At 46.1% G+C, this 25,621-nt stretch overlaps 2 protein-coding genes across 2 annotated transcripts; both read right to left on the reverse strand.

Moving 5' to 3' along the window:
- Positions 1–504: 504 nt before the first annotated feature.
- LOC129343205 (ras-related protein ORAB-1-like) lies at positions 505–5,904 on the reverse strand. Its single transcript, XM_054999291.1, has 6 exons — positions 5,882–5,904; positions 4,861–4,933; positions 3,287–3,382; positions 1,735–1,830; positions 971–1,102; positions 505–726 (listed from the first exon to the last, which is right to left on the reverse strand). The coding sequence occupies exons 1-6, from the start codon at positions 5,902–5,904 to the stop codon at positions 505–507; spliced, it is 642 nt and encodes a 213-aa protein (XP_054855266.1).
- A 4,899-nt stretch (positions 5,905–10,803) lies between these two features.
- LOC129343685 (calcineurin B homologous protein 2-like) lies at positions 10,804–19,700 on the reverse strand. Its single transcript, XM_055000042.1, has 7 exons — positions 19,534–19,700; positions 16,312–16,384; positions 15,624–15,704; positions 13,558–13,667; positions 13,236–13,297; positions 12,281–12,403; positions 10,804–11,824 (listed from the first exon to the last, which is right to left on the reverse strand). Exons 1-7 carry the CDS (start codon positions 19,598–19,600, stop codon positions 11,771–11,773), a joined length of 570 nt encoding a protein of 189 aa, XP_054856017.1. The 5' UTR covers positions 19,601–19,700; the 3' UTR covers positions 10,804–11,770.
- Between the last annotated feature and the right edge of the window lie 5,921 nt (positions 19,701–25,621).

Here is a 25,621-nt window from a genome sequence, read left to right on the forward strand (position 1 = left end):
AGACTGATTTTTTAAAAGCAGGTATGTGAGGGCGATGATGGTCACTTGCCTACACTGAATATTGCGAACACGCTCAGAACCAGGGGGCTGCAGTAACTCCAGATGGGACAAAAGATGAATGGGACAGGAACAAAAGTCTCTCTTCCCGACTAAGAGCCTCCACAGTTCTGCCATGCTGCATCACGACTGCTATTATACTTTGCAGCAATGAGTTCCATTGCCCCACGGGAATCATAGACGCATCGGCTGGATGTGTGGGGTCAATGCACCAGGTCAGAAGGGGGTCAAAGACGGAGAAAAGGGATGAAGCAAACACAGACTAGCCAAGGCAGCATTTCCAGCGGGACGGAAGGCCCACCGTTTGTTCCAAATCCATAAAGGATATATTGGGATGCTGTGAAGAGAAGTTCCCATTGCCTGTGGCCATTTCTGGGGCCCAAAGGTTGTGAGCCCCATGCAGTCCCTTGAACCATCCGCTTGTCTTATCCTCAGGTGGCTGTTTTCCTAGCAACAGCCGCCGCCACCCTCTTCTCCTTTGCCAGGCCCTTCTTGCCTCAAGGGGCCGCTCTGGATGTGGGGACTGAGCTTGTGGCTGTCGTTCTGGGTGGGGCCGCTGCTCACACGGTTCTTGATCTCTGCTGCCATGGTGAGGAAGGCCTGTTCAACGTTGGTGGCGTTTTTAGCACTCGTCTCCAGAAAGGGCACCCCAAGGGAGTCAGCATATTCCTGCACCGGTGAAAAGGTGAGATAAAATCACAAGAAAAGCAAAATTGTGGATGTGTCTTGTGTTGAGAGCTAACCCTTCCTTCCCCCGCACCCCAGGCCTTCCCATCCAATTTAGGCGCCCCCCACCCCAGCTACTTTTAAAGATTAAGCTACACATCAGAGAATCTGATTGCAGACTCCCCAGTATAATGTGCAGTCTGTGCTGTGCAGCAAAGCTGGTATGAAATGCTCCTTCCTTTCCCACCTTGGCTGTGGTATAGTCCACTGCCTTCTTGCTAGAGAGGTCGCTCTTGTTTCCCACCATCAGCTTGTTGACGTTCTCGCTGGCATAGCGGTTGATTTCCTCCAGCCAGAGATGCATGTTGTTGAACGAATCCTAAAAGTGGAGGGAGGGCAGAAAGAGAGTTCCTACAAGTTGAGCAGCCCCACGGATTGGATGCTGTCCCTCTCCTGCTGCTTGGCTGTTGCTTTTCCCTGAGCGTGAGACTCGCTTGCCTCTCCAAAGGGTCTTCATCATTGTGCCTTGTAAAGAGCTTTTGGATTTCTTGTCTCCGCCAAACCATAATCTTCACATTAACAAGCAAAAATTAATTCTCTTTCAAGCTCCTAATCACGATCAGATGTGTCAGGCAGAAGGGCTAGTGGGAAAGATTTGTTTTTTTGTAGGACACTTAAAAAGTTCTCCCTCACCCTTCACACAATGAATTCTGTGCTCCAGATAGGGGGAAAATACCAGAGAAAGGGGAGAGGGCTACCCTGTGATTGCTAATTGGCATGGAGAAAAATGACCCATCCCTTTATTAAGGAGGTGTAATGGGTGACACATCATTGTTTCTCCAGGCCAGATGCAACCCTCGTTCCCATGTCTGGTTTGGTCAAAGGGCTATATAGTACAATCCCATAGCTGTGATCTGTAAGTGTAGTACTTTTTAATGTTGTCTTTCCCACAAAGGTCTTTTTAGTATACTGGGCCAGAGGAAGGGTTGTGGCAGGGCTATTCCGTCTCACCTGGTCTGTCACATCATACACAATGATGATACCGTGTGCACCTCTGTAATAGCTGGATGTGATGGTGCGGAAACGCTCCTGTCCGGCAGTATCCCACTGTGGGGCAGAGAAAAGTGTGTTTATGCTCATTGCTGCCTCCTAGTGGGCAAAGATAGGATTTATCTATTTGTGAGACAAATTTTGGAGAGGTAGCCATGGCAGGTTGCTTCCATGTGGCAAAGATTTTCCATGAGGCTCTTGCTGCTATTGGGAATGCAGAGTCAACAACCAGTTTTCCCTGCACTTTGCATGACTCAGCTCCGCCTCCCCATGGCTCCCCTTCCCCCTCCCATCAGAGGGCTTTTCCAGGCCTTTAAAAATCTGTAATTGTCATATTGGTATAGCGTTAAGCTCCAGCAATAAGTCAGTGACCAGTTTTAAGCTATAGCCATATGTCGGGAACATTTGGTAATTGTTATATTGCTGTTGTTTAAAGTCTGTACTTAACACTGTAGCAATATGACAATTACCAGTTTAAAAAATGGAACAAGTGCTCTGGTGGGAAGACAGGGGAGGATGGTAGCCATGGGGCTAGGCAAGGAAAAACAGTGCTGATGTGGGGGAGGAGACCTACGAAAACGCACACCTTCCCCTTCCTGCTGCCCACAAACACACTTTGGTTGCCGTCTTTCCCAAAAAAATCATATGAAACCAGATTTGAGAAAGATCAGAGCAAAGGAGGGGGCAGTTAAGGGACAATATCATGTGGAAGCTCAGAAAAACCCGGCTCTGGTTCGAATGTCAACCCAGAGCAAAATCTGTGTGTGGAAGCAACCATAATCTGTTGGAAAGAAAAATAAAAAGAGGAGCCTAGTGGCACCTTAAAGAGAAATGGGATTTTATTCTAACTTCAGCTTTCATGGCTGTGAAGCGCTGCATGAGGGATAACACTTTGTCAGCCAACCCCAAATTTACTCTTGGGCCTCCCAGAATTTCCTCCTGGCCTCATGGGGCACCTGCAAGAAAACACTACAGTAGTTTAACTACAGTATTGATTTGCTGAAAGTTCAAGGTTCTTTACTGTTTCCATTGTTTGAGTAAGTGGAGTGGAGGATTCAGGTGATGGGAAGGGAGTGGTGGCTTTTCACCTCTTTCCTTACTGTCTCTTTGTGGGCATGAAGCAAAGGAGGGCAGCCTTTCTGTCTCTTTCCTAGCTGTGGAGCAAGACTTTCAGCAAGTCCAGCTTGTCATTCAGGAGGGAGACAAACTGTTATTTGCCAAGTTTTTATCATTTTTCCATCTATTGGAGCCACAAATGTAACTTTTTTTGAAGAAGAAGAGAGCACTGACTCAAAAGCTTATACCCTGAAAATCTTGTTGGTCTCTTAAGGTGCCAGCGGACTAAAATCCTGCTCCTCTATTGTGGACCAACACAGCCACCTAAAACAAGACTAACTCTGTCCTCCTTTTCATCCTGCTCACTGAAACTATTCCCCAATCTCCTAGAGTGGGAAAAGAATCCATGCCCTCTTGGTTTCTGGCTTTCCCTTTGGCAGCCTGAGATTGTACTTACAATTTGGAGCTTAATGGTCTTTCCTTCCAACTCGATGGTCCGAATTTTGAAGTCCACCCCAATGGTGCTGATGTAGCTGTCTGTGTAGGTATCATCCTAAGGAAAGAGAGAATCAAGGAGATGTAAGCCAACAGTTTGAGGCTTTCCTGCTGAGAAAGTGAGTTTCAGAAACCATTGTGGTGAGCAGGTCAGTCTAGGATCCGGGAGGCCAGTCATTCTCTCAGCTCAGCCTGCCTTACAGAGTTGCTTTGAAAAAAAAGTGCAAAAGGGAGGGGGAACCACAAACACCATCCTGAGCTGCTTAGGGGAAAGGCATACTGAAAGCTTCAAAACTTGTTCCTCAAGTTGAGTCTAAGATTGCTGGATGGGTATCGTCTCTTAACTTTACATCTTAACTGTTGGGTTGGCTTGCCTGCCTGCCTGCCTGCCTGCCTGCCTTCATGGAGCTGCTATATTGAGATCCATAGGATGCAATCCTGTGTACACTTACCAAGACATAAGCCCTACTGAACACAGTGGAACTTCATTCTCAGTAAACACGCGTGTGTCTGCACTGTTAGTCGAACAATTCAGAGCCTGGAAGTGCCAGATTAATTCAGAGTAGAATCTTGTGTTTTTATAGAGGAAAAAACGACTGCTGCATTTTCTTAAGGTTATTGAGAGGGCAAGAAAACCTGGATTTATGTTCTGGGGCGAGACTGAAAAATTAATGTTTTTTATCTAAAAATAATTATGTGGCATCATTTGGTTGTCTTTATAAGTTTAATTTTATTACAGTAATAGGGTTTTTTTCTGCTAGGGCTTTTGTGTTTTCAACCTGGAGAAAGTTCAAGAGGAAGAAGCTTGCTTGCTTGTTATGGCTTCTGGGTAGATGCTGAAGTACAGGAACAATATCACAAAATATAGATCAGTAGCCGTAGGAAGGAGTCCTCCTCAGGTCTGATTAACAAGGGAATTTGCTTGACTTGTTTTTGTTTGAGTGCAGTACATAGCTTGATGATTTTATATTTTATGCTGCTGTTTTATTAATATATTTATTATATTGTTGTGATCCGCCCTGAGCCTGCTTGCGGGGAAAGAGGAATATAAATTTAGTTAAATAAATAGATTAAATAAAGAGCTTGTCTTGGTCAGATTCCACTGAAATAGGACATTTAAATGCATGGGTCCACGTATGAGAGGACTTTGTCTGGATCTGGTCTTTCTCTGCCTATCCAGATAATATCAGCAGTCCATAGCTGAAAACTTCACCCAGTGGACTGTCAGCTGTTACCTGGAACATAGACGGATTGGCTGTGGTTGTTTGATGGAGAAGGAAATGCACTTTGCACATGCTTAGGCTCATGTTGCTATTTTATTATTTTATACAATTTTCTGGGGCTAGCCCTGGCACTAAATTGGGTTCAAGTGCTGAAGTAAATTGGCTTCTTGCACTGCCAGTGCCCTGTGGGGGTGAGGCTACACAAATGGAAGCAAAGCTTAGTTAGGATCCAACCCTTAGTCCCTGCCTGCTTCTCTTCTGAGATTTTAGCAAAAGCAAGCCAAAGCACTTGAACTCTGCCATGAGGGCTTACCGCAAAGCGGAGCAGAAGACACGACTTCCCGACCCCAGAGTCACCGATCAACAGGAGTTTAAACAAGTAATCGCTGTTGTTGGGGAAGAAAAGAAAAACAAGATTTGGTGAGATTTTATTAGGGGGCCACAGACGACGTGATAAAGGTTTATAAACTATGCGTGGGGAGGAGAAAGTGGATAGAGGGAGCTTTTTCTCCCTCTAGGGTGCCTCAAGGCACCCAATGAAATTGTTGGGAAATAGACAGAGAAAAGGAAATACCTCTTTATTCAACAAGTAATCGAACTGTGACATTCACTGCCAATGGAGGTAGAGGTAGTGATGGCCACAAGGGCCGTTTCCACACGACTTACCGGCCTCTGGAGCGTCGTGCAAAACACGCGGAAGACAGTGTCTTCTTGTGCGAAATCGTGCCAGGAAGACGCTATCATCTGGGAGTTTTGCGCGACATCGCATCTTGCTGGCGTGATTTCGTGCCAGAAGACGCTATCTTCCGTGTGTTTTGCGCAACGTTCCGGAGGCCGGTAAGTCGTGTGGAAACGGCCAAGCACAGATGACTTTAAAAGGTTAGATTGATGGAGCTGAGATCCATCAGTGGATGCTAGCCATGGTGACAGAAGGGAGCTCCCATATACGGAGGAAGCAAACCTCTGAATACCAGCGTTAGTGGAGTGCCTTGGCCTCTGTAATTTGGCCCTCCAGAGCAACTGGTTCACTGCTTTATGAAACAGGATGCTGCACTGTATGGACCATTGGTCTGATCTAGAAGGGCTCTTCATTTTCTTACGAGGGCAATAGGTGGCCCATAACCTCAAGTGATGCCAGTCACTGCAAGCATGCACAGGGGCAATTATCAGCAGTTGGTTCCCTCTCCAGGTAGACCCCCAAGATCAAGCAACCAACCTCTGCATTAATGGATCTTCCCATTCACGAATCCTTTATGCAAATTCCCCTCCCGTGTAACTGTGTGGCTAACAACACCTTCCTGGCCAGAGCCTTTCCTTCAACACTTGGTACTCACTATTCAGGGCTGATGGTTGACATGTTAGCAGGCACACATGCAGAAAGTCAGTCCTCCTGCTATTCTAAGCACAGGGAAGGGAACAGAAGAAGAGCAGAGGTGCCGTGTCGCAGCTTCCCGGATACTGTCTGTGGTTTGGACAAACAGAAGATGCATCGCATATAGAATTTTTGAATTTTTTCCCTTTGAAATAAAAAAAATAATTTGAATTCAAGGAACACGCGTCACCAATCACTTCCTATTTCGGAAGAAGGAACTGTTGCATGCAAGGTGTTTGGTAACTGAAATGTTTCCATCTAGTAGTATTTTCAAATTCAGCTCAGATTCTCAGTTTTGATTAGGTTTATCACAAGTATGAGGAGGTTGTCTTGGTACAAAAAATAGATTGTCTCCTATTTGGCTTTCTTAGTTCAAAATATGCAGCGGCCCAGCTCTGACAAAGGAAAAGCACTCTGCACATGTGCAGAGGATTCTTCACATGTTCCATGCTTAGCCTTGTTCATGCAGCTGGAGGCTGAATCCAGTCAGTGTCTATGGAACTTCCTGCCACAGTAAACCAGCAAGCCTCTATGAGTCTTTGTACATGGCAAACACATTGGTTTTATAACTGTGTCTGTCATACTTCTCTCCACAGGAATTCTGGGAACTGTAGTTCGGTGATTGTGCTAAGTCTTTGAGATCCTCATCACAGAACTACAGTTCCCAGACTTCCCTGGGAAGGAGGAAAATTATTAAACCTGTTTAGGTTTGTAGTGTAGATATACACAAACTTGTCATAGTGCTCCTGTATTTTTGCTGCCACAAACTAGCCATTCTTTAAGAAGATACTTAGATTTTTTCTTTACTTGCAGACATGCAAATACCTGCCATTTATTAAAATACAGCAAATCAGAGATAATGCCTAAATTACCATCTTCTGCATTTGCTAGGAAAATACCGACTGAAGCTCCCTGACTGTTTGAGGGGCAGTGCTCCTTCGCTGCAGATTTTTTACCCCATGTCACAATGGGTTTTTTTCAGCTTTGATGAACAGCTTTGATGACTCTGGCAGAGTTGTTTGGATTTTCCAAAATAAAATGGGAAGCTTCCCATTTCTCTGAACTTGTGGATGTTTAGAAGCCGCTATCCACCAAAATGTACAGTTTATACCCAGCGTTGCTTAATACGAACCTCCCGAGAGATTCTTGATTGTCCTCCCACTCGCCAGTTAGTCTCAGCCCTAATTACTAAGGAGACAGGGTGGCCTGGAATAAAAATCTGCTCGAGGGGAGACGTGCAGCATTGGCAGAATGCCCAGGCACAGTGACATGGATTGCTCTCTGAACCTGCCCAGGCTTAAGAGCTGGCTGCCCCCTGGCTGCCTTGCACCCCTACCCGCTGGCAGCTCTGCAGTAAAATGCCCCCCCCCCCATTCCACTGTATCCTTTCTGAAAATGTAGCCATTTGTGGGAAGGAGGAAACACTGTCTGCTTCTTGGTCCTCCTTTCATTCCCCTCTGTTGGCCGGACCCTCCTTGTCTCTTTCCCAGCTTTGGGAACAAGGGCGGGGAAGGATGCAGACGTTAAGGTTCGTGGAATGTTTACTGTACCTTTTTGGGTTTGGTGCTGCCGTTTCCTAGCGGGGACCCCCCTCCAGTCCAGTTCAGAGCTCCTTGATCCACAGAGGATGAACCAAGTGTCCTGGGCAGGATGGATCCCCTTCACTGGTATCCAGTGGAGAGTGAGGAAGGATGAGATCTCATGCAGGTGGACAGAGCCCTGGTAAGAGATGGCGAGATGTGCAGCCCCCACAAGCCAGCAGCATGTAAGGAGTTGCCCGGCGGGATCCCAGAGCACCTGGGGTTGCTGCCTCAAAGGGGGGAGGAACAAAAGAACTCACCCCCCCCCCAGTTTTCCCAGCAGCTGGCCTCCCCCCCACCCCCCCGCCTTGCAGCAAAGATGCTGTCTGTTGAAGATGCACCATTGGCTAGCTGTTGGAGATGACCTCGTCTGATGCTGCCAAGGATTGGCTGGGATGGGAGAGGACCGGCCTGCCGGCATCTTTCATCTTAGAAGGAAGAGGGGAGGATCCCTGCAGGAGGCATTGGGTGGGTAGGTGGGACAGCTGTGCAAGCTTGTGCACGCTCACACATTTGCAGGGGAAGCAGGAAGAAAAGGCATACCACACAACGATGTTGGTTGTTTTACTCTCTTTACTCTCAGTTACTGTGAAAGCAGGGGTTTTCTGTGCATGCTCAGGGATGAAGTGGCAGGGAAGACAGATGTTCGTCGGACTTTGTGGTTGACTGTGAGGCAGAGAGCCTCAAATGGCTCCTGTTCGTTAACATGAAGGCATGATCTTGTATGTGGCACCTCAGCTTTGACGCTGCAGTTGTGTGTATGTTGTGGGTGAGAGAGAGGCAAGCGCTACTTACACTAGTCTGAAAGGATGGTTTGACGTGGACATTACAATATATAAACAGGCATGGCGGGGGGGGGGGGTGGCACCTTAAAAAAACTAGCAAGATTTTATTCTAGTACCAGCTTTTGTTAGATGTGTGTAGCAGAGTGAGCCCTAGGCATTTATATATAAAATGACATCTGCCTAACTACTCACTACGTGCATCTGACAAAATCATGTTAATCTTTCAGGTACTACCAGAATCCTGTTTACTGCAACAGACTAACACAGCCACCCCTCTGGATTTATTTCCCTCTGGAATTATTACCTTGTATGATGCAACTCAGTTGTCCCAAGTTTGTTTATTTTATTTATGTCATTTATATAATCTGCCTTTCTCACTGAGACTCAAGGCGGATTACATAGTGTGAGATTAGTACAGTCAGTATCAAGGACATTTCCATACAGTGTCAAGGACATTTCCGTAAACAACATCATAGGATTTTACAAAGACATAGCAAGGATCCAATACAGAGTTGAAGAATTACTGAAACTGAACATAATCAATTCTAGAACTGACATTAGATAATATAGTAAAGAGTCCAGTAGCACCTTTAAGACTAACCAACTTTATTGTAGCGTAAGCTTTCAAGAGCCACAGCTCTCTTCGTCAGATGAGTGCTACTGGACTCATTACTATTTCGCCACAGGTCTTAAAGGTGCTACTGGACTCTTTACTATTTTGCTATTACAGACGAACATAGACTGGATCTATGACCATTAGATAACATGAAACACAGGTAGTATATAGGAGTACATATTCAAAGCAACAGATAATGTGCAAGACAACATAGTGGTGAAGTCTATGGTCCCTAACTTATTAGCGAAGCATCTGAGACCCCCGCCCTACTACACTTCCCTCCTATCTGGGTAAAAAGCCTTTTTTAATAATTTGGTTTTGCATCATTTGCGGAAAGCCAGGAGAGTGGGGGCTCGCCTGATCTCAGGCAGGCCATTCCACAGGGCAGGGGCCACCACAGAGAGAGCCTGTGTATGGGTGGCTGAATTCGCCCATGTGCAGGCTGGCACCTGCAGGAGACCTTGTTCAGATGAGCGAAGCTGCTGTGGAGGGACATCTGAAGGGAGGTGGTCCCGTAGGTATGCTGGGCCAAGGCCGTGAAGAGCTTTGTATGTAATAACCAATACCTTGAATTGAGCACGGTAACTGATGGGTAGCCAGTGGAGTGACTGTAGGATGGGAGTGATGTTCAAGCTCCTGCTCACTTCTGCAGGATTTTGCACCAATTGGAGCCTCCTAGTTAACTTAGATGGGAGACCAATGTATTACAATACAATACATTACAATAGTCAAGTTTTGATGTTACCATAGCATGGATCCAGGTGGCCAGGTTGACCGTGTCGAGGTAAGAAGCAACCTTCCAGGCTAGAGTGAGATTGCGGTAAGCATTTTTTGTGGCTGCCTTAACCTTTTTTTTTCTAGTAGTAGTGCTGGATCCAGTATAACCCCTAGGCTGTTAACCAAGTCTGCAAGGGTCAGACGAACTCCATCAGAAGTAGGGAGTACCATGTCCTTCAAGATCTCTGCCTTCCCAACAAGCATCACTTCAGTCTTGTCTGGGTTCAGTTTCCAAGTTGGATGAACTGCTGTTGTCAGATTTACCAGTGGAGGAACAAAGATGCACATGCTAATGGAATCATCAAAAATTTATCACCATAAGGTAGCGCAGGGATAAATGTCTTGGTGTCTCATTAGCGCACAGGTCTGGACTCTTGCATAATGCAACAGTCTCATTTGGGTTGGGGCAGTTTTGGACTTTGCGGTAGTGGGCCCTCAGAGGGTCTAGGCACAGGTAGTAGCCCAGTTTAAACCAGACATGGTAGAAGTGCAAGTTGCACAAATGCGGTCTTTTGTCTCAGCCAATTCATGTTTAAATCTAGCTCAAGGGAATATCTGCACCATCTCATTACTGACTGGCTGGTCTCTAAAAATCCTGTGGGAAGCATGTGTACTGTAGTTTGTCCTAAGTCCCAAACGGAATAGTTTGTATAGCAAGAATGCTTGCTTGGATGGCAGTTAGTGCCCCAAAAGAGGAATTTGCCTTTACCAAGGCAGGCCTTCGTATTATTTCTGCAACTGTAGGGGTGGGGGCTCCCTTGTCCCACGATCCCTACTTTGCCAAGAAACTTTTTCCCCATCTTGCAAAGGAATCTCTCAAGGTATTCTCCTCCTTTTTTTCTTGTGTTTGCGCCAGGGCTTTTTTTCTGGGAAAAGAGGTGGGAGAACTCAGTGGGTTGCCCTCGAGAGAAAATGGTCACATGGCTGATGGCCCTGCCCTGTGATCTCCAGACAGAGGGGAGTTTAGATTGCTCTCTGCACCGCCAGCAGAGGGAGCAGTGGCACGGAGGGCAATCTAAACTCCCCTCTGTCTGGAGATCGGGGCGGGGCCACCAGCCATGTGACCATTTTCAAGAGGTTCCGGAACTCCATTCCCCCATGTTCCAGCTTAAAAAAAGCCCTGGTTTGCGCAGTTAGCCTTGTGTGCATTTAGGAACTCACTTGTTTCTCTTTTTAAACTGTGAACCCTCATCCAAAGTACAGTGGAGCAGCAATGTCCTCAGAGAGATAACATATTTAAAAACTAATTTTCATTTGTTGTTTAGATACACTCTAGCTGTACTAGACTTCAAGCATGGTTGAGATGAGATAACATTTCCGTGCCCTGTTCCCACCCTTTTGTTTTCTGCAGCTTTGGTTATATAGGTATGTTTTTCCTAATGCCTCAATGCTTCATGCATCTGATGAAGTGAGCTCTGACTCGGGAATTTTGAAGCTGGAATAAACTGCATTAGTCTTTAAGGTGCCACTGGACTCCTTTTTTATTTTGCTACTACAGGCTAACGTGGCCAACTTGCTGGAATTAAACAGGTCTTGAATGCTGGCTCCTTCGACCAAATCTAGCACAGCCCCAAAATTAGACACTGTCCTTGCCGTCCAAACTAACACCAAGTTATCACGGTGTGCCTCAAACTACATTTAAAATTTTTTCCCCATTAATACTTCCAAAGACATTTTTCAGTGTCAAAATTGTGAGATTCTGTCAGCGTGTAGGAAAGAAAGCTAACTGTTGTCTTAAAAAAAACACTATAAAGTTCTAGCTAGGTATTTGCTGCACAGCAAGTCAGAGAGAAAGAGTACAGCTTTTCCAGAAATGAGCAAATGGTACATCTGTTTCTGACATGAGAGAGCATGCCCCTGCTTAGACAAGGCAAGGGATCTCCGTGGGCACCAGGTGGTGAATTGACTCTGCCACAGTCCCATTATCACTGAGGAATCTTGATTGGCTGCAGTCCTTTGCTGGCTGTAATCATCTCAAGCCATTAGGATTAGAGGAGAGGTTGGCTGGATCCCTCCATCTTTCCTGCCTTGAACTGCGAATCAGATTTGTTCATTTCCAAGCTGGGGTACAAATTCCACAGCCTCTCAATAGGTCACTTCAGGATCCGAAGACTCATCTTTTGTTCAATGTTCAGCTTTTCTACAGACTGCAAGAGGAAAGGGGAGAGAGGTGGTGGTTATACCACGTGTTGTTTTAGTCAGAACTTAGCCTCAGTTTTCAGTGCCAGGGCTCAGTCTTGGAAAATAAGATTATGGAGAGATAAGAGGACGTTGTTGAGAAGGTACAAAGCACTGCCCTTCCATTGCTGAGAAACCTGTACCCACACTGCCCCTGGGGAGTTAGGGCATCCAGCTAACGGGGAGACTTGTTGGTTGTTTTTTAAGGAAACTGGATTCAAACATGTTGTGCGTCACGAGGCAAAACTAGGGGAAGGCCTCAGCCTCTATGCACTGTTGCTGGCCCTCCAAAGTAACTGGTTGGCCATTGTGTGAGACCGAAAGCTGGACGAGATGGACTGCTGGACCAATCCAGCCAGGCTCCTCTTACTTGTACGCCCCACTGGAGTCTACATCTGTACAGCCCAGTCTCTAACCAACCAGACCTTGGAGAACTCTTCAAATGAGATGGCGTCGTCTCCATCCCGATCGGCCTCTTGAATGGTGCGGTCTGTGATGCTCTCCAGTTGTTCATCTGTCACTTGGATCCCAATCATCATTCTCAACACCTGGTTGGGGGGGACAAAGACAGCAGGAGCAGAGGGAAGAGGGTTTGGGGTGGGGGTGGGGATGGTTTTTTGCCATCCTTCTAGTTACTCATCTCTTGGTGAAGAAAATTTTTTGCTTCTGGGGATCAGTCCTGATGCTGGACCACAGTCATAGGGCAGGCAGAAGTATTCAGAGGTGGGGTGGGGGGGTGGGGGTGTTCATGTTGCAACTTTCTGGTCTGGGGCAAGTGAATGAGTGAGACTGTGCATCTGAGCAAGTACCTAGTGCATTCCCTTTACTACTGAGTAGTTCCATCTCTCTGCTCATTTGAGAGCCAGTGCAGGGGTTAGAGTGTCAGGCAGGGATTGAGGTGGGGGTGGGTTCTAATTCCCACCCTGCCATGAACCAGAGCAAGTGGCACTGGGCTCCATAGTCAGGGTAAAATGGAAGAAGAAAGGGTCAGCTAAAGCACGTAGAGCTCCTTGGAAGAAGGGTAGGATAAGATGTGCACTGGTTAGGTTAAGGGGCAAGGCTTCCAAACTGCATTGAGCCCAGGTGTGCTGCTTCGTAAAAATGAAGCACGATCTTCCTCCTCTTTCTCAGCTCATGCACACCAGTGTATGCATTTGCTCCAGCCTTACAACCTTTCTCAGTGTACCTCAAGCCACAGATGACCTATGGCGACCCCGGTGGGGTTGTCATGGCGAGAGGCTAGCAGAGGTGGCTTGCCATTGCCTGCCTCTGCAACCCTGGTCTTCACTGAAGGTCTCCCATCTGATTACCAACCACAGCTGACCCTACTTAGCTCCTGAGCTCTGATGAGATCAGGCTACATACACACGTGGTAATTACCTGCAGCAGTTCGGCTCTTGAGATCTTCCCATCCTTGTCTTGGTCATAAAGCTGAAAAGCAACTTAAGGGAGATGGGAAGGACCAAAAGTTAATAAGGGGTTCAAAACAGAGATGGTTCCAGCATTATCTAGTGAATAATGGCTGGCTCTTTGTTCAATAAGGAAGGTTTGTGTGCAGGTTTTCAGGTGTCTCTCTCACTTCTGCGTAGTCAGGGAATTGGGCTCTGCTTGCAAAATTCTGCAGTCTAGGAACCTCAGCTTCTGTCTTTTGAAGAAGAGCAAGTCTCTGATTCCTCTTCCCACTCCCCAGTGACATACTCACACTTTAGCTTGCTAAGTCGGCTGTTTATATTCTCTGAACCTACAGTTCCCTCCACGGGCCGGAAGTGGGCCAGAACGTGAACAAACGTTCGGAAGTCGGTAGTTTCTCTCCTAGGGAGGAAGAAGATCCTCCATAATTAATGCAGCAGCTACTTCTAGAAGGCGCTTGGTGGCTCTCGACTTCAGTAGCATTGGCCATTCGACCAGCCAAAAAAGATTTAGAGCCAAGCTACAAGTGACGCCTGACACAGGTCGGACACTTGTCAGCTTCCCTCAAGTTTTGATGGGAAATGTAGGCACATCCTGGTCTTGCAGCTGTAATGGAGAGCCAAGCTGTAAAACCAGGACGCCTACATTGCCCATCCAAACTTGAGGGAAGCTGACGAGTGTCTGACCTGTGTAAGGCGTCACTTGTAGCTTGGCTCTGAGTCAGTTGCCTGGTCAGATATTGGTCAGGTAGTTCTAAAGCATTAATTTTAGTCAAACCACAACAACACTTCAGTAATTAGCAAGGATTGGTACTTATGCTAATCACAAAAACTGAACCAACTGTTGTGGATAGAGGAAATCCACTTTTTAAAGAATGGAAATTATTATAACATTTCATAGAATTAGGAACTGTTTCTGTAAATGTTATACAAAGAGCTGAACAGTTACTCTTTTTAGCTTTTTGTCCTGGAATACCAAGGTCAAGCTACAGTTTCAGAATTAGACAAAGAGTGACATTAAAGCCAAAACAAAGCACAGCAAACAGCTGCCATTAAAAAACAAAGGTCCCTCTGACTGCTGTGGAGCATGCGGGGTGGAGAGGACAAGCCTGCCTGCTGACCTGGCAAACAGCTGGCCGCAGAGGGAAACAAAAAAGGGAAACGGCCATATTCACCAAGGTTTTCTTGGCTCCCTGAAACGTTTGTCAATCTTTGACTGTGCTCAACTTAGGAGGTTGATTCAGAGCAGGTATTCATACAAGGATTGTTCAAGAGACTGGCTGGATGCGTTTTGGGTCCCTTCAGGGAGGCACTGTGCCCCACACTCCCCGGTCAGCAGCCTCTCCCCACCAGGACTTATGGGCATCTAGTTGCCGGATCCCGCCCCCCTGATTTTGCAGCCTCTTGGAAATATTTTGTAGCTTCCAGGTACAAGATGGGTAATGCTCCCCAGCCACTTTTAAGTGACTGGCCAGTGAAGGTGGGGAGCCAAGCGTATGCTCAACTGCAGCAAGACTCCTCTGTAACAGACCGGAATCACGCAAAGGGTGGCAGCAGGCAGGATAAGAGCATTCCTGGCACCTTATGTTGGTGCCTCGCCTGCAGAAATAATACTCTTCCTTGCCTAATGGGAGAAGAGTTTGCAACTTGCAGCTGTATCTGGAGTGAGTCACAGCGACTAGTTTGGCAGAGTTCCCTTGCTAAGTGGTGGGGCTCGTTCCTAGCTGCTTGTTCTTTCCCATCTCATCTGAATTAAAGCTTGTGCAACTCCCTGCAAGAGAAGCTTGGCACATCTTGCTGCCCTTCTCCTATGCTCATGTTCTGAAGTCGCCCTGAATTTTCCTCTACGGGCTGTCGGGGGTCTTCTTCCACACCATCCGTTTTATTAGCCTGATTTCACACACGTACCAGCCAGGTGCCCGCTAGTGTCAGTTATGGGGTATGAAGGTCTGTTTCCCCTTGTGCTGGAAAACTTGTACGTAGCAGGGAGGAGGAGCAAAACCTTTTCCTTACCAGCAGGGCTTTTTTCCTGGGAAAAGAGGTGGTGGAACGCAGTGGTGGAACTCCAGTCAGCTGGAACAAGGGGGGAGTTTTTTAAAGTTTTAAAGGTTAAATTACCCTAGGTGAAAATGGTTACCTGGCCAGTGGCCCCGCCCCCTGATCTCACGACAGAGGGGAGTTTAGATTGCCCTACGGAGGGTCATCTAAACTCCCCTCTGTCTGGAGATCAGGGGGCGGGGCCACCGGTCAGGTGACCATTTTTAAGAGGTGCCGGAACTCCGTTCCTCCGCGTTCCCACTGAAAAAAAGCCCTGCTTGCCAGTCTGAGTTAGCGTATCTGTTTCAACATGCACACTGACCCATCTTGGAAGAAAGCATTGATGATCCGGTCCCCGATGGGGTTAACCGCTAGCTCTCCAATGCCTTGGAGGTCATTCTTGCTGCAGAGAGAATGGGGGGTGGGGAAAGTAGAGAAATTGTAAGAAAATTAAGCTGAAGCAGTTTAAGAAGTAGGGTTATGCCAAGTTTTGTGGGTCATGGCAACCTTAAGTCTTCCTCCCTGTTGTTCTGAAGCTCTTGAGCTGACTCTAGGCAGAGGTCCCCCACGTGGCATCCGTGGGTAATGTGGCACTCCCCAAGTGCTTTTAGAAAGTGGGTGGGGTCAGATGGGGCTTTTGCTTGGCAGAGCTTCTGATTGCCTGTTGGAGATCTGATTGGCTGTGCAGATTTTAAAAAATGTTGCTATGAACTTGCTAGGTGGCCTGCTCTGGCAAGCCACTCACCTGTAACGGGGGGATGTTAATACGGGCCTGTTTTACAGTGCTGTTGTGAGAGGGTACTGTATGTGATGACAATGTGAAGTGCTTTAAAGTTGGTTGCTTTGTGATAGTCACAGAAGTTCTTACAGAACTGGGTCTCCAATGGTAAGAATGTGTGGGGCAATGTGAGATGGTCAAGGCGTATTTATGGGTTGAGGCCTCACAGCCAGCTGGAGACTGGCCTCTTAGTGCCCACCCAATGCTATAATGCTTCTCCACCTTTCCTTACCTGAGGTAGCCTTTTTCATCCTTGTCCAAGGCCTGGAAGCGCTGGTAAAGACGCGAGATGTTTGCTTGGGAAACTAGGAACAAAGGAAGGGAGAAGATTAACGGTTCACAAGACAATGCTGACGTAGTGACCTTGAAAGGAATATATTAAAAAGTAACGTTCCCCTGATGAACGTTTTGGAGAGTGGGCCCAGCTAGGTCTGCTGTGCTGCGAGGAAATCAGAAGTGTGTACTCTTAGTACTTATTTATATATTTCCCTTTACTTAAAAGATCGGGCGTGGGGGAATGATTGTGTTGAAATCCCACCACCTGCACACTGGAAATTTATTCCTGGTCTTTGTCCTACTGGAACTCAAGGTGGCATGCATGGGGGAGGGGATCCCTAGGAGGTTTCCCGTTGAGGCTCTGATGAGACCCAGACTAGCTTCGCTCCAAAAAGCAGCTGTGTCGTGTGAACACAGGAAGCTGCCTTCCCCTGAGTCAGACCTTTGGCCTGTCAGAGTCAGTCTTGTCTACTCTGGGAGGCAGCAGTTCTCTAGGGTGTCAGGCAGAGGTTTCTGTTAATCACTGAGCCGTGGCCCATCCCAGATATGTGCCTTCTAACGGTATGCAGAGATCCATCCGGAGCATCACCATGTGTGCAGAGTGCCATCAAGTTATAGCTGCCTTATGTATTCCATCTTTTTCCTGGTCTTTCCACCAAGGAGTTCAGGGTGGTATGTGAGGCTCTCTTCCTCCATTTGGAAGATCTTTTCCCTTGCCTTTGAGGCATTGCTGTACAGAGCCAGTTTGGTGTAGTGGTTAAGAGCGGTTCTCTAATCTGGAGAACCGGGTTTGATTCCCCACTCCTCCACTTGAAGCCAGCTTTGTGACCTTGGGTCAGTCACAGCTCTCTCAGAGTTCTCTCAGCCCCACCCACCTCACAGGGTGATTGTCGTGAGGATAATAATAACACACTGTAAACCAGTTGAGTGTGGTATTAAGTTGTCCTGAAGGGTGGTATATAAATCAAATGTTGTTGTTGTTACTATAATTTCTGCTTTCTCAGTCAGAACCTTCATTTTTAAAAGATGGACTAGGTCTCTGAAGAAGGGAACTCTGACTCTCAAAATCTTACACCCTTAAAATCTTGTTGGTCTCTAAGGTGCCACCGGACACAAATCCCGCTGTTTTACTGCAGACTAAATCCCAGACAAAAAGACTCTCCTCTTAAATTTCAAACATATAACAACAATTTTATACTAAGATGTAAATGTGCAAAAGTGCAATCAATCATAAATATACAAAATATTATTCCAATTACATATATCACAGTCAGTCCTTTCTAGAGTTAACGCACAGATATTGTTACTAGTACCAATTTTCCAAAATACAAGGCAACCAGAATCCACATTCTTAAATAAACAGTTACATAACCAGTAAATCTGGAAATGAATACAAAACCAAATGTCCCAATACACCAGTCTATATGACAGTATAGTCGTTACCAAAGTGCCAATATGTTTCTACAGCAGTTCAGAAAAGGAGCTGTTTCTTATCAGTAACTTGAAACAGAGTAGTAATAAATCTGCTCGGAGGTAGTAAATCCGCCCGACCAAAAGCTAGCTTCAAAGGATGCTTACCTTTACTGCAGACTAACCCAGATGCCCTCCTAAAATTAGGTGTGCTTTTATTTTTAGCCCAGAAAGAGTTGAGAAGGTAGACTATTTTTCTGGAGCTGCCAGCACAAATCTAGCAGATATAATTCTGGCTTTCAGGCAAATTTATGTGAATGGGTCACTTCTAGAGAGAACGCTGGATCCCAGCTTTATTGGGGGAAAGTGAGAAACTGGCTGCAAACTCCATTATCTGTGCCACTTACAGCTGTGGGGAACCCAGTTTGTTTTAGGAAGATGACCTGTGCTCTGGAAACGACATTTTATTCCCCCATGTCATTATTATATCTAATCCCTTCCCTCCAAGAACCACATGAAATAGAAAGCATTTCCCACAAAGTCCCTGATTCAGTCTCTCTTCAGACACAAGGGACATGTCCAGTGTGAGAAAGGAAATCAGTGGCTCATTGTAAAAAACCTGTAGCACTGCTGCCTAGGGGATTTATTTCCAGACAGCCACTGCAAAGTTGGGAACTTCATAGCAGCTCTCTCTGCTCTGCAATAAGCTTCAGCCCCCACCCTTTCCTTCCTTGCAGATTCTCACAGACAATGAGAGGGTGGCTGCCAGATCAGATGCAGAGCTTCGGGTGGGGCACAGACTTCACTTTTAATTACAGTTGCGTTTAAGGCCCCAAGTCTATTTTTTTGGTCAGAAAAGCCCATACAAGCCTTTCTCAAAGCAACAGGTTCTCCCTCGGAAGAGGACCCTAATGTTCCCGTTCTCTGTTTTGATCGGTTTGGATGCAGCAAGAAAAGAATGTCGTTTGCCGTTCTCCCCATGGCTAGCAAATATGAGCTTTGGACTTTTGGCTCAGTGTCAGAACGATCTAGACCTTCCTTCCTTTCCAAGCTGGGAATGAAACTTACAGATGTCTAATCTGCCACATTAGTTTAACTGCTGCTGCCCACCAAAGCTAGAGTAGGAACTCAAGTGTCCAGATTTTAGTGGCTGCAGTTAGCAAAGTTTAGGATGTTTGCCTCCTTCCCTGCATCCTGGATCTTTGCGTCCCCCATCACTTGCTCCTTCTCTAGCTGTTAGATTCCATTCCCCTTTTCAGCCAAGCACCCTGAAGACATTTGGACCCTCCCCTCCCCTCCCTCCTTTTAACCAGAATCCTTCCCAGGGCTCTGGCATCTAGGCCAGGAATCCTGCAAACATTCAGGTCTCCGGTCCCTAGCCATAATTAGGATACAGTTTCCCCACCCCAGTCCTGCAAGTACCAAGTTCTTTCTAGTTACAAAGATCTCTCTCCCACACACATCCCCCCATAAAGCTCAGATCTTTTCCTACCGCCTGATTATCCGAAGCACCAAGCAGGACTCTATTTTGATTTATGTTGTTTATAGTTCTATGAAGAATAAGAAAAAGAAGAGGCCCTGAGCGCACTGCGGGGTGTTCTACACCCCTCCATGCCTCTGGAGTTACACAGCAGGGCTTCAAAGACACGCAAGGGGCCCTAGCACCTCTCATTGCAAATCAGCCCTGCTTCTCTGTTTTCCCTCTGAAACAGTCCCCACAATCCACATGCAGACAAGGAGCAAAAGCTTTCCCTGAAGTTTTCCTTACAGCCAGTTTCTGTCGTGATCGCCTCCATGTCAGGAGCAGAGAAGGGGAGGGAACTCTCAGCTCCCATCTTGAAGCACTCAGTCCCTCCCCAGGGCAGCCAGATCTATTTGTGTGGTGAGCCCATGCCTCGTATTAACATCCAGTCCTCAGACTCAAAGCAACTCATAGGGCAGATGTTACCAGAGCTCCACAGCTAATCAGAGATGCGCAGCTGAGGAGGAGGGACTTAGGAAGACCAGGAAGGGATATTTTAAGGTGGTAATGCAGAAGGAACAGAGCGATCCTACGTTCTTAACAACAAGCATTTAAAATATTCGGAGGCAGTGGGCTGGCATGGCATAACCGGATCTTGTCAGATCTTGGATGCTATGCAGGGTGAATCTTGGGTGGGAGATCATGAAGGAAGACTCTGCAGAGGAAGGCAATGCCACACCACCTCAGATCCTCACTTGCCTTGAGAACCTCTTGCTGAGACTGACTAAAAGTTGGTTGCAACTTCACACACACACACATGCAAGCCTTTGAGTAATGCAGGCAACTTCTTCAGGCTAAACAGTCACAAGAGGAAGAAAAGGAACCAGGGGAATCACCCTATGCAGGGCTTTTTTCTAGGAAAAGAGGTAGTGGAACTAAGTGGGTTGCCCTCGGAGAAAATGGTCATATGGCTGGTGGCCCCGCCCCCTGATCTCCAGACATAGGGGAGTTTAGATTGCCCTCCGCACCACTCAGCGGCGCGGAGGGCAATCTAAACTCCCCTCTGTCTGGAGATCAGGGGGCGCGGCCACCAGCCATGTGACCATTTTCAAGAGGTGCTGAAACTCCGTTCCACCGCATTCCTGATGAAAAAAAGCCCTGACCCTATGTAAACTTAGTCAAGTTTTACCTAAGAGGCAAATTATAACTTAGCCCAGTGGCATTAGTTAGCCTGATGTTATTTAGTCGCCCCTTTTCAGGTTTCTTAGATGAATACCAGACAGAGGGAGTTGATATTTGGAACATTTCTAAGGCAGAAACACACATAAACAGAGTCCTGAGTTTTTAAATACACAATTTCTACCTTATTTATAATTCCCTCTGTGCAATAATAAGGTCTACAAACTTGCTTTTTAAAGGAGCAAATTGACAATACCATATTTATATGTAGCTAGGTTTAATAAGAAACGTAAAGAATAAAGACGACTCTTGTGTCACCTTAGAGATTTTATTCCAGTGCTATCTTTCATGACCTAGAGCCCACTTCTTCAGAGGTGACGAGTGCCTCATATGCAGACATTTTAAGCAGGAAGTGTGGGAAAATGCAGCAGAGAGACATGAAAAATGACTTTTAGAGAAGATCCACTCATTGCTTCTGAAGAAGGGAGCTCTAGTCCATAGTGGTGGAATAAAATGCAGTCAATCTTTAAGGTGCCAAAGGGGTTGCTTTAATTTTAGTGTAGCAGACATAGGGCCAAGCTACAAGTGACGAATGACACTTGCCTGGCAAGTGAACAGACTTATGTGTATTCCTCCCAGTTGTTCACTTGCCATTCGCTTGCACTTCACTTGATTGAGTGGAGCACAAGTGAATGGCAAGTGAACAGGGAGGAATACACGTGAGTCTGTTCACTTGCCAGGCAAGTGTCATTCGTCACTTGTAGCTTGGCCCTAACATAGCTACCCATCCGGAATTATAAGAAGGTTGTACTAGTGAGCTGGGAACAGCACTCTGGCAGGGAATACTCCTGCTCGATTTGTCCTTTGTTGATAAAGTGAGCAGACACCAGAGGGCACTGTGGGGATGCTTTGGGGTGAAGCCTTACTGCCCTCCCAGAAGCCACTTCTGAAGGGTTTGTATGTGAGGTGGGGGTTCTCGTGGACACAGATCAGATGGCCCTTCTTTCTCTGCAGAATCATTCTCCAGTACATAGCCTTGAAATGCTTCTGTTTTAAACAACTCTCATGTTAAAGGGTTGGTTTGTTTCTGTTAAGGGATCTCGAATTTATGCAGTGCTACTCCACTGCCCGGTTAGGATTATCAGGCCAACGTACCCCAAAGTAAGGAAGTGGTAGGGCAAGCATTCTTGTTCTGGGATATCTCCGTGATGACTTGCCTCGGCGCCCACTACATTACATTCAGCTGTCTGTCCCTCAAAAAAAAACTTTTGCCGCTTCATCCTGGCTCTTGCTCTGCCTCAAGCCTACATTGAAACTGAACGTGTGAACTTGCATCACTGAAATGTCCTGTTTTCTGGGGCCATGAGAGTTCCATGTTGCTAGGTATCTGCAAATGTGGCTCATTCACACATGCAAGCCATCCCTTAATGCTGCAAGTGGCAAGTGAGAATCGGCCCCAAATCTGTACTGAATATTTATTCCGTAATATTCATTAATCACAGCCAGTTTGGCGACAGGTTTGAAATCTGGGCTGTTCTGAACCCAGAATCTCGTCATACTTTAGAAGTCAAGCACCGAGTTGTTCTCATTTCTTGGCATTCATGCATTGGAGGAAGTGGGCTGAAATCTGCAAGTTTGTCAGATGAAAACATGTTAGTCCTTAAGTTGCCACAAGGTTCCTGTTTGTCTTGAGCAGTTTTCTGTGTGGTTCTATTTGTTTTTGTCCAGATGTGTGCAGTCTCTTTTGTGCTTTGCATTTATGGGAGTGAGAGCTTTGGTGGTTGATTTGTGTGAATTGGTAATTAGATTAACGTGTGAACTATATTGGATTCTGCTAAGTTGTACCACTGTTGTGGCTGCATCTACGTGGAACATTTCTGATCCATCTGGCGGTTTACTGATTTTTATTGTTAGTTCTGCACCCTGGTCAGGAAGATCTTACCCCCTGCAGCTGAGAAATCAGTAACTTGCCCAAAACCAGAAGGAGTATCTTCAGCTTGCCTCTTAGATCTGATTATATACCTATGGACCACACTTGCTGCTTGGTCTACAGTATTTTTTATTAAAAATTTATTGGAATTTTACAAAACAATCTATACAGGAGAATGACAACATAGTAAGAAATCAATAAACTAAAGCGAGCGGTAACAGGAGATGTGGGGAGCGCAGTAAGGTTCTTATACGTATGTAATAATATTAAGTCTTGGGTTATCCAGCATTATAAAGGTGGAACAGAATGCTAGCAAGAAGAGGCATCATTATGCCGGCATGTTTTTAACAGGGTGACAGAAGCGCCATTTGGGAAGAGCTGGCGATATGCCCAACATTGTCAAAAGAATCCATCTTTGTTGATCATTTCGCCAGACATTTCTGGCGCAGGAGTTCGTCCGCAAGGTTTTAGATTCGAGCATGCCAAGTAGGTGGTGGCGGTGTAGATTTCTTGTGAGGTGCCCCAAAAGATTTCAGCGCTTTCTGAAGCGGATGCTCTCGATCCTCTGAGAAGACACTAAACAATGGCTGGTGTGGAGATTACAGGGCTGAATGGATCAGATGAAATACTTTGTTGGGTTTTACACCAGGTGCCACCATATGCTGCATTCCCTCCGATATGTATCTGAAATTCTTTTAGGGATTTCTTTTTCACATTTTCAAGGAGTTAAAAGGCCAGTGAGTTAGAGCTTTAAATAACATTTGTATTTTAGCACCAATAAAGTTTAGAAGACCTTCCCAAAAGGGTTTTCTTCCCCACAAGTGACCATCTAATGTGATTCCTGAACCACTTTCCCATGACACTTCTAGCACTCCTGAGGAGTTACCAGAGTGCTAGAAGGTGTCATGGAAAGCAAGGCAAAAACAATATGTACATCAGACACACCATGTCTTTTGCTGGAGGCTTGCTCGAACTGTATACGTTACTGGTTCAAGTTCTGCTTCAAGTGATGCTAAGGGGGAAATCAACCAGGTTTAAACTTTCCATCGCCCTTGTTCTCTGTAGCTGAGAAAAAAAGTGACTATTTGGTACAGTGCCACATACAACCCCTGAGACGCTGGAAATGCACCTTTTCCAGTTTAAAATGCTGCCCCCCCCCCCAGCCCCTGCAACTTCAGGACTGAGAATAGAACCATCACTTTCCCTTGCCCTTTTCAACATTTAACACCAGGCACGGCACCCCAGGGTAGGGTGGGGGCTAATTTTTCAGTGATGTGTTGACAGCTGCTTGTAAACAGCTATGGGGGGGGGGGCATGTCAGCACTTTTAACACATTGCTCCCTGATGGTTTCCCCATTAACACTTTGCTCTATTAGTTCAGGGAGCAAGTCCCCTGTGGTTGGGGTAGGGGGGCAAGGGGAAAGGTTTAGAAGGGGCGGGAGAAGCTTTTCATCTAAAAGGGGCCTCTCAGCAAGGAGGCCCATTTCTGGACGATAAAAAAGATCTTCTGTCCCTGCCGCAGTATCCCCCACCACCACGACACTTGGGGGCATCGTGGTCTCCAGTAGGGTCCTGATTGGAAAGGTCCTTGAAGATGACCGATACAAATGAATGCTTGGAATACCTCGAGGATTGGAAAAACAGACCTGGATATAAAGTGCAGGGTGGCAGAACTGTCCTTATAGGGCAATTTCAGCCCTGTTAGTAGCAAAAGAAAACTGGTTCAGTGGCACTTTAAAGACTTACGGGGCAAGCCTAGGCGCATCACAGGAATGCCTGTGCAGAGTCTATAATATAATAATAATATTTGATTTATATACTGCTCTTCAGAACAACTTAACGCCCACTCAAAGCTGTTTACAAAGCATGCCATTATTATCCCCACAACAACAAATACCCTGTGAGGTGGGTGGGGCTGTGAGAGAGCTGTGACTGACCCAAGGTCACCCAGCTGGCTTCAAGTGGAGGAGTGGGGAATCAGACCCGGTTCTCCAGATTAGAGTCCCGGCTCTTAACCACTACACCAAACTGGCTCTATGAGATAAGAGATGCACCCGGGGTGCTTTTTGTTTTCATGAAGGATGCCCTCCAGTACTAGTTCTTTATATCCTACATTCTTAGCATATTGGTGCCCGATATAGCTGTTTTGTAACTATGTTGAGACAGCAAAGTGTTTATGGTTGAATCCTGGCCCTGATCCTCCTGCCACTTTTCAAACAAGCCACATGTCTGTTGTAAGGGGCGTGGGGGATTCACAGAGTGCTCTCTCCTTCTGCAGTCCACTGAACCCCTGGAAATGTTGTCCCTGAGTGGGAGGGTCAGCAGATCCTGAGGAACAGCATCAGAGGGGTCTGCAGTGGAAAGGGAGATTTGGCAGAAATTGCCTTTTCTTTTGAAATCATAGGTGCTATTAAGTCTTTGGAATTGCATAACTGGATATATGTAGCTTAATAATAATAATAATAATAATAATAATAATAATAATAGTTTTATATACAGCCCTTTAGGACGACTTAATGCCCCACTCAGAGCAGTTTACAAAGTGTGTTATTATCCCCACAACAATCACCCTGTGAGGTGGGTGGGCCTGAGAGACCTCTGAAAGGAGCTGTGACTGACCCAAGGTCACCCAGCTGGCTTCAAGCAGAGGAGGGGGGGAATCAAACCTGGTTCTCCAGATTAGAGTCCTGCTGCTCTTAACCACTACACCAAACTGGCTGCTAAATGTGAATGGAGAAGCTACTTCACACATGAGGCTCCATATACATCCAGGAGTGCTTACGTGGCTCTAGGTTGGACTTCATGGCTTCTAACCTTATGACTTGTGAGTAAAGATGGAGCAAAACATAATGTGAGACGACTGCATCAGGCAGACTGGTTTTTATTGAGTAAAATAGATATTTTATATAACTTTCTTTTGAGGAGGGGACCATACATAGAAAGAAAAGGGAAAGGGAACTGGCTGGAAAGAGGTATATACATGACATAAATATACAGTATATACAATTTAAATATGTATATAAAGTATCTCCAAAAGACTTCTTGTATACAGAATTTCTTGTGTTTTAAATAAAAAAAATTAAAACAATTTTAAAAGCAACAAGCACACTCAAATAATGTTTCTAGGACAATTCATTATGTTTACGACGTGAGGCTGATAATATAAACCTTCCTTTTCAATTTTTTTAAAAAACCCCTAGAATTAAACAAGAAAAAGCAGTTGCCAAAGACTGGTTAATATATAGTTAAGTTTCAGCTCTCAAACCACAATTCCACCCCCCTTGC

This window comes from Eublepharis macularius, chromosome 15 (genome assembly GCF_028583425.1).
Source record: "Eublepharis macularius isolate TG4126 chromosome 15, MPM_Emac_v1.0, whole genome shotgun sequence".
In the NCBI taxonomy this organism is placed as follows: domain Eukaryota; kingdom Metazoa; phylum Chordata; class Lepidosauria; order Squamata; family Eublepharidae; genus Eublepharis; species Eublepharis macularius.

Bases quoted from the DNA above. Each gene is read 5' to 3' on its own strand.
- LOC129343205 (XM_054999291.1), bottom strand. From the start codon at position 5,904: ATGTCAACCATCAGCCCTGAATA. The intron at 3,383-4,860 runs GTAAGCCCTCAT...CTCTTTCCTTAG, and splicing joins GTCTTCTGCTCCGCTTTGCG to GATGATACCTACACAGACAG. The intron at 1,831-3,286 runs GTAAGTACAATC...TCTGCCCCACAG, and splicing joins AGACCATTAAGCTCCAAATT to TGGGATACTGCCGGACAGGA.
- LOC129343685 (XM_055000042.1), bottom strand. From the start codon at position 19,600: ATGGGAGCTGAGAGTTCCCTCCCCTTCTCTGCTCCTGACATGGAGGCG. The intron at 15,705-16,311 runs GTAAGGAAAGGT...TTCTCTCTGCAG, and splicing joins GATGAAAAAGGCTACCTCAG to CAAGAATGACCTCCAAGGCA. The intron at 12,404-13,235 runs GTAATTACCACG...CCCCCCAACCAG, and splicing joins CAAGAGCCGAACTGCTGCAG to GTGTTGAGAATGATGATTGG.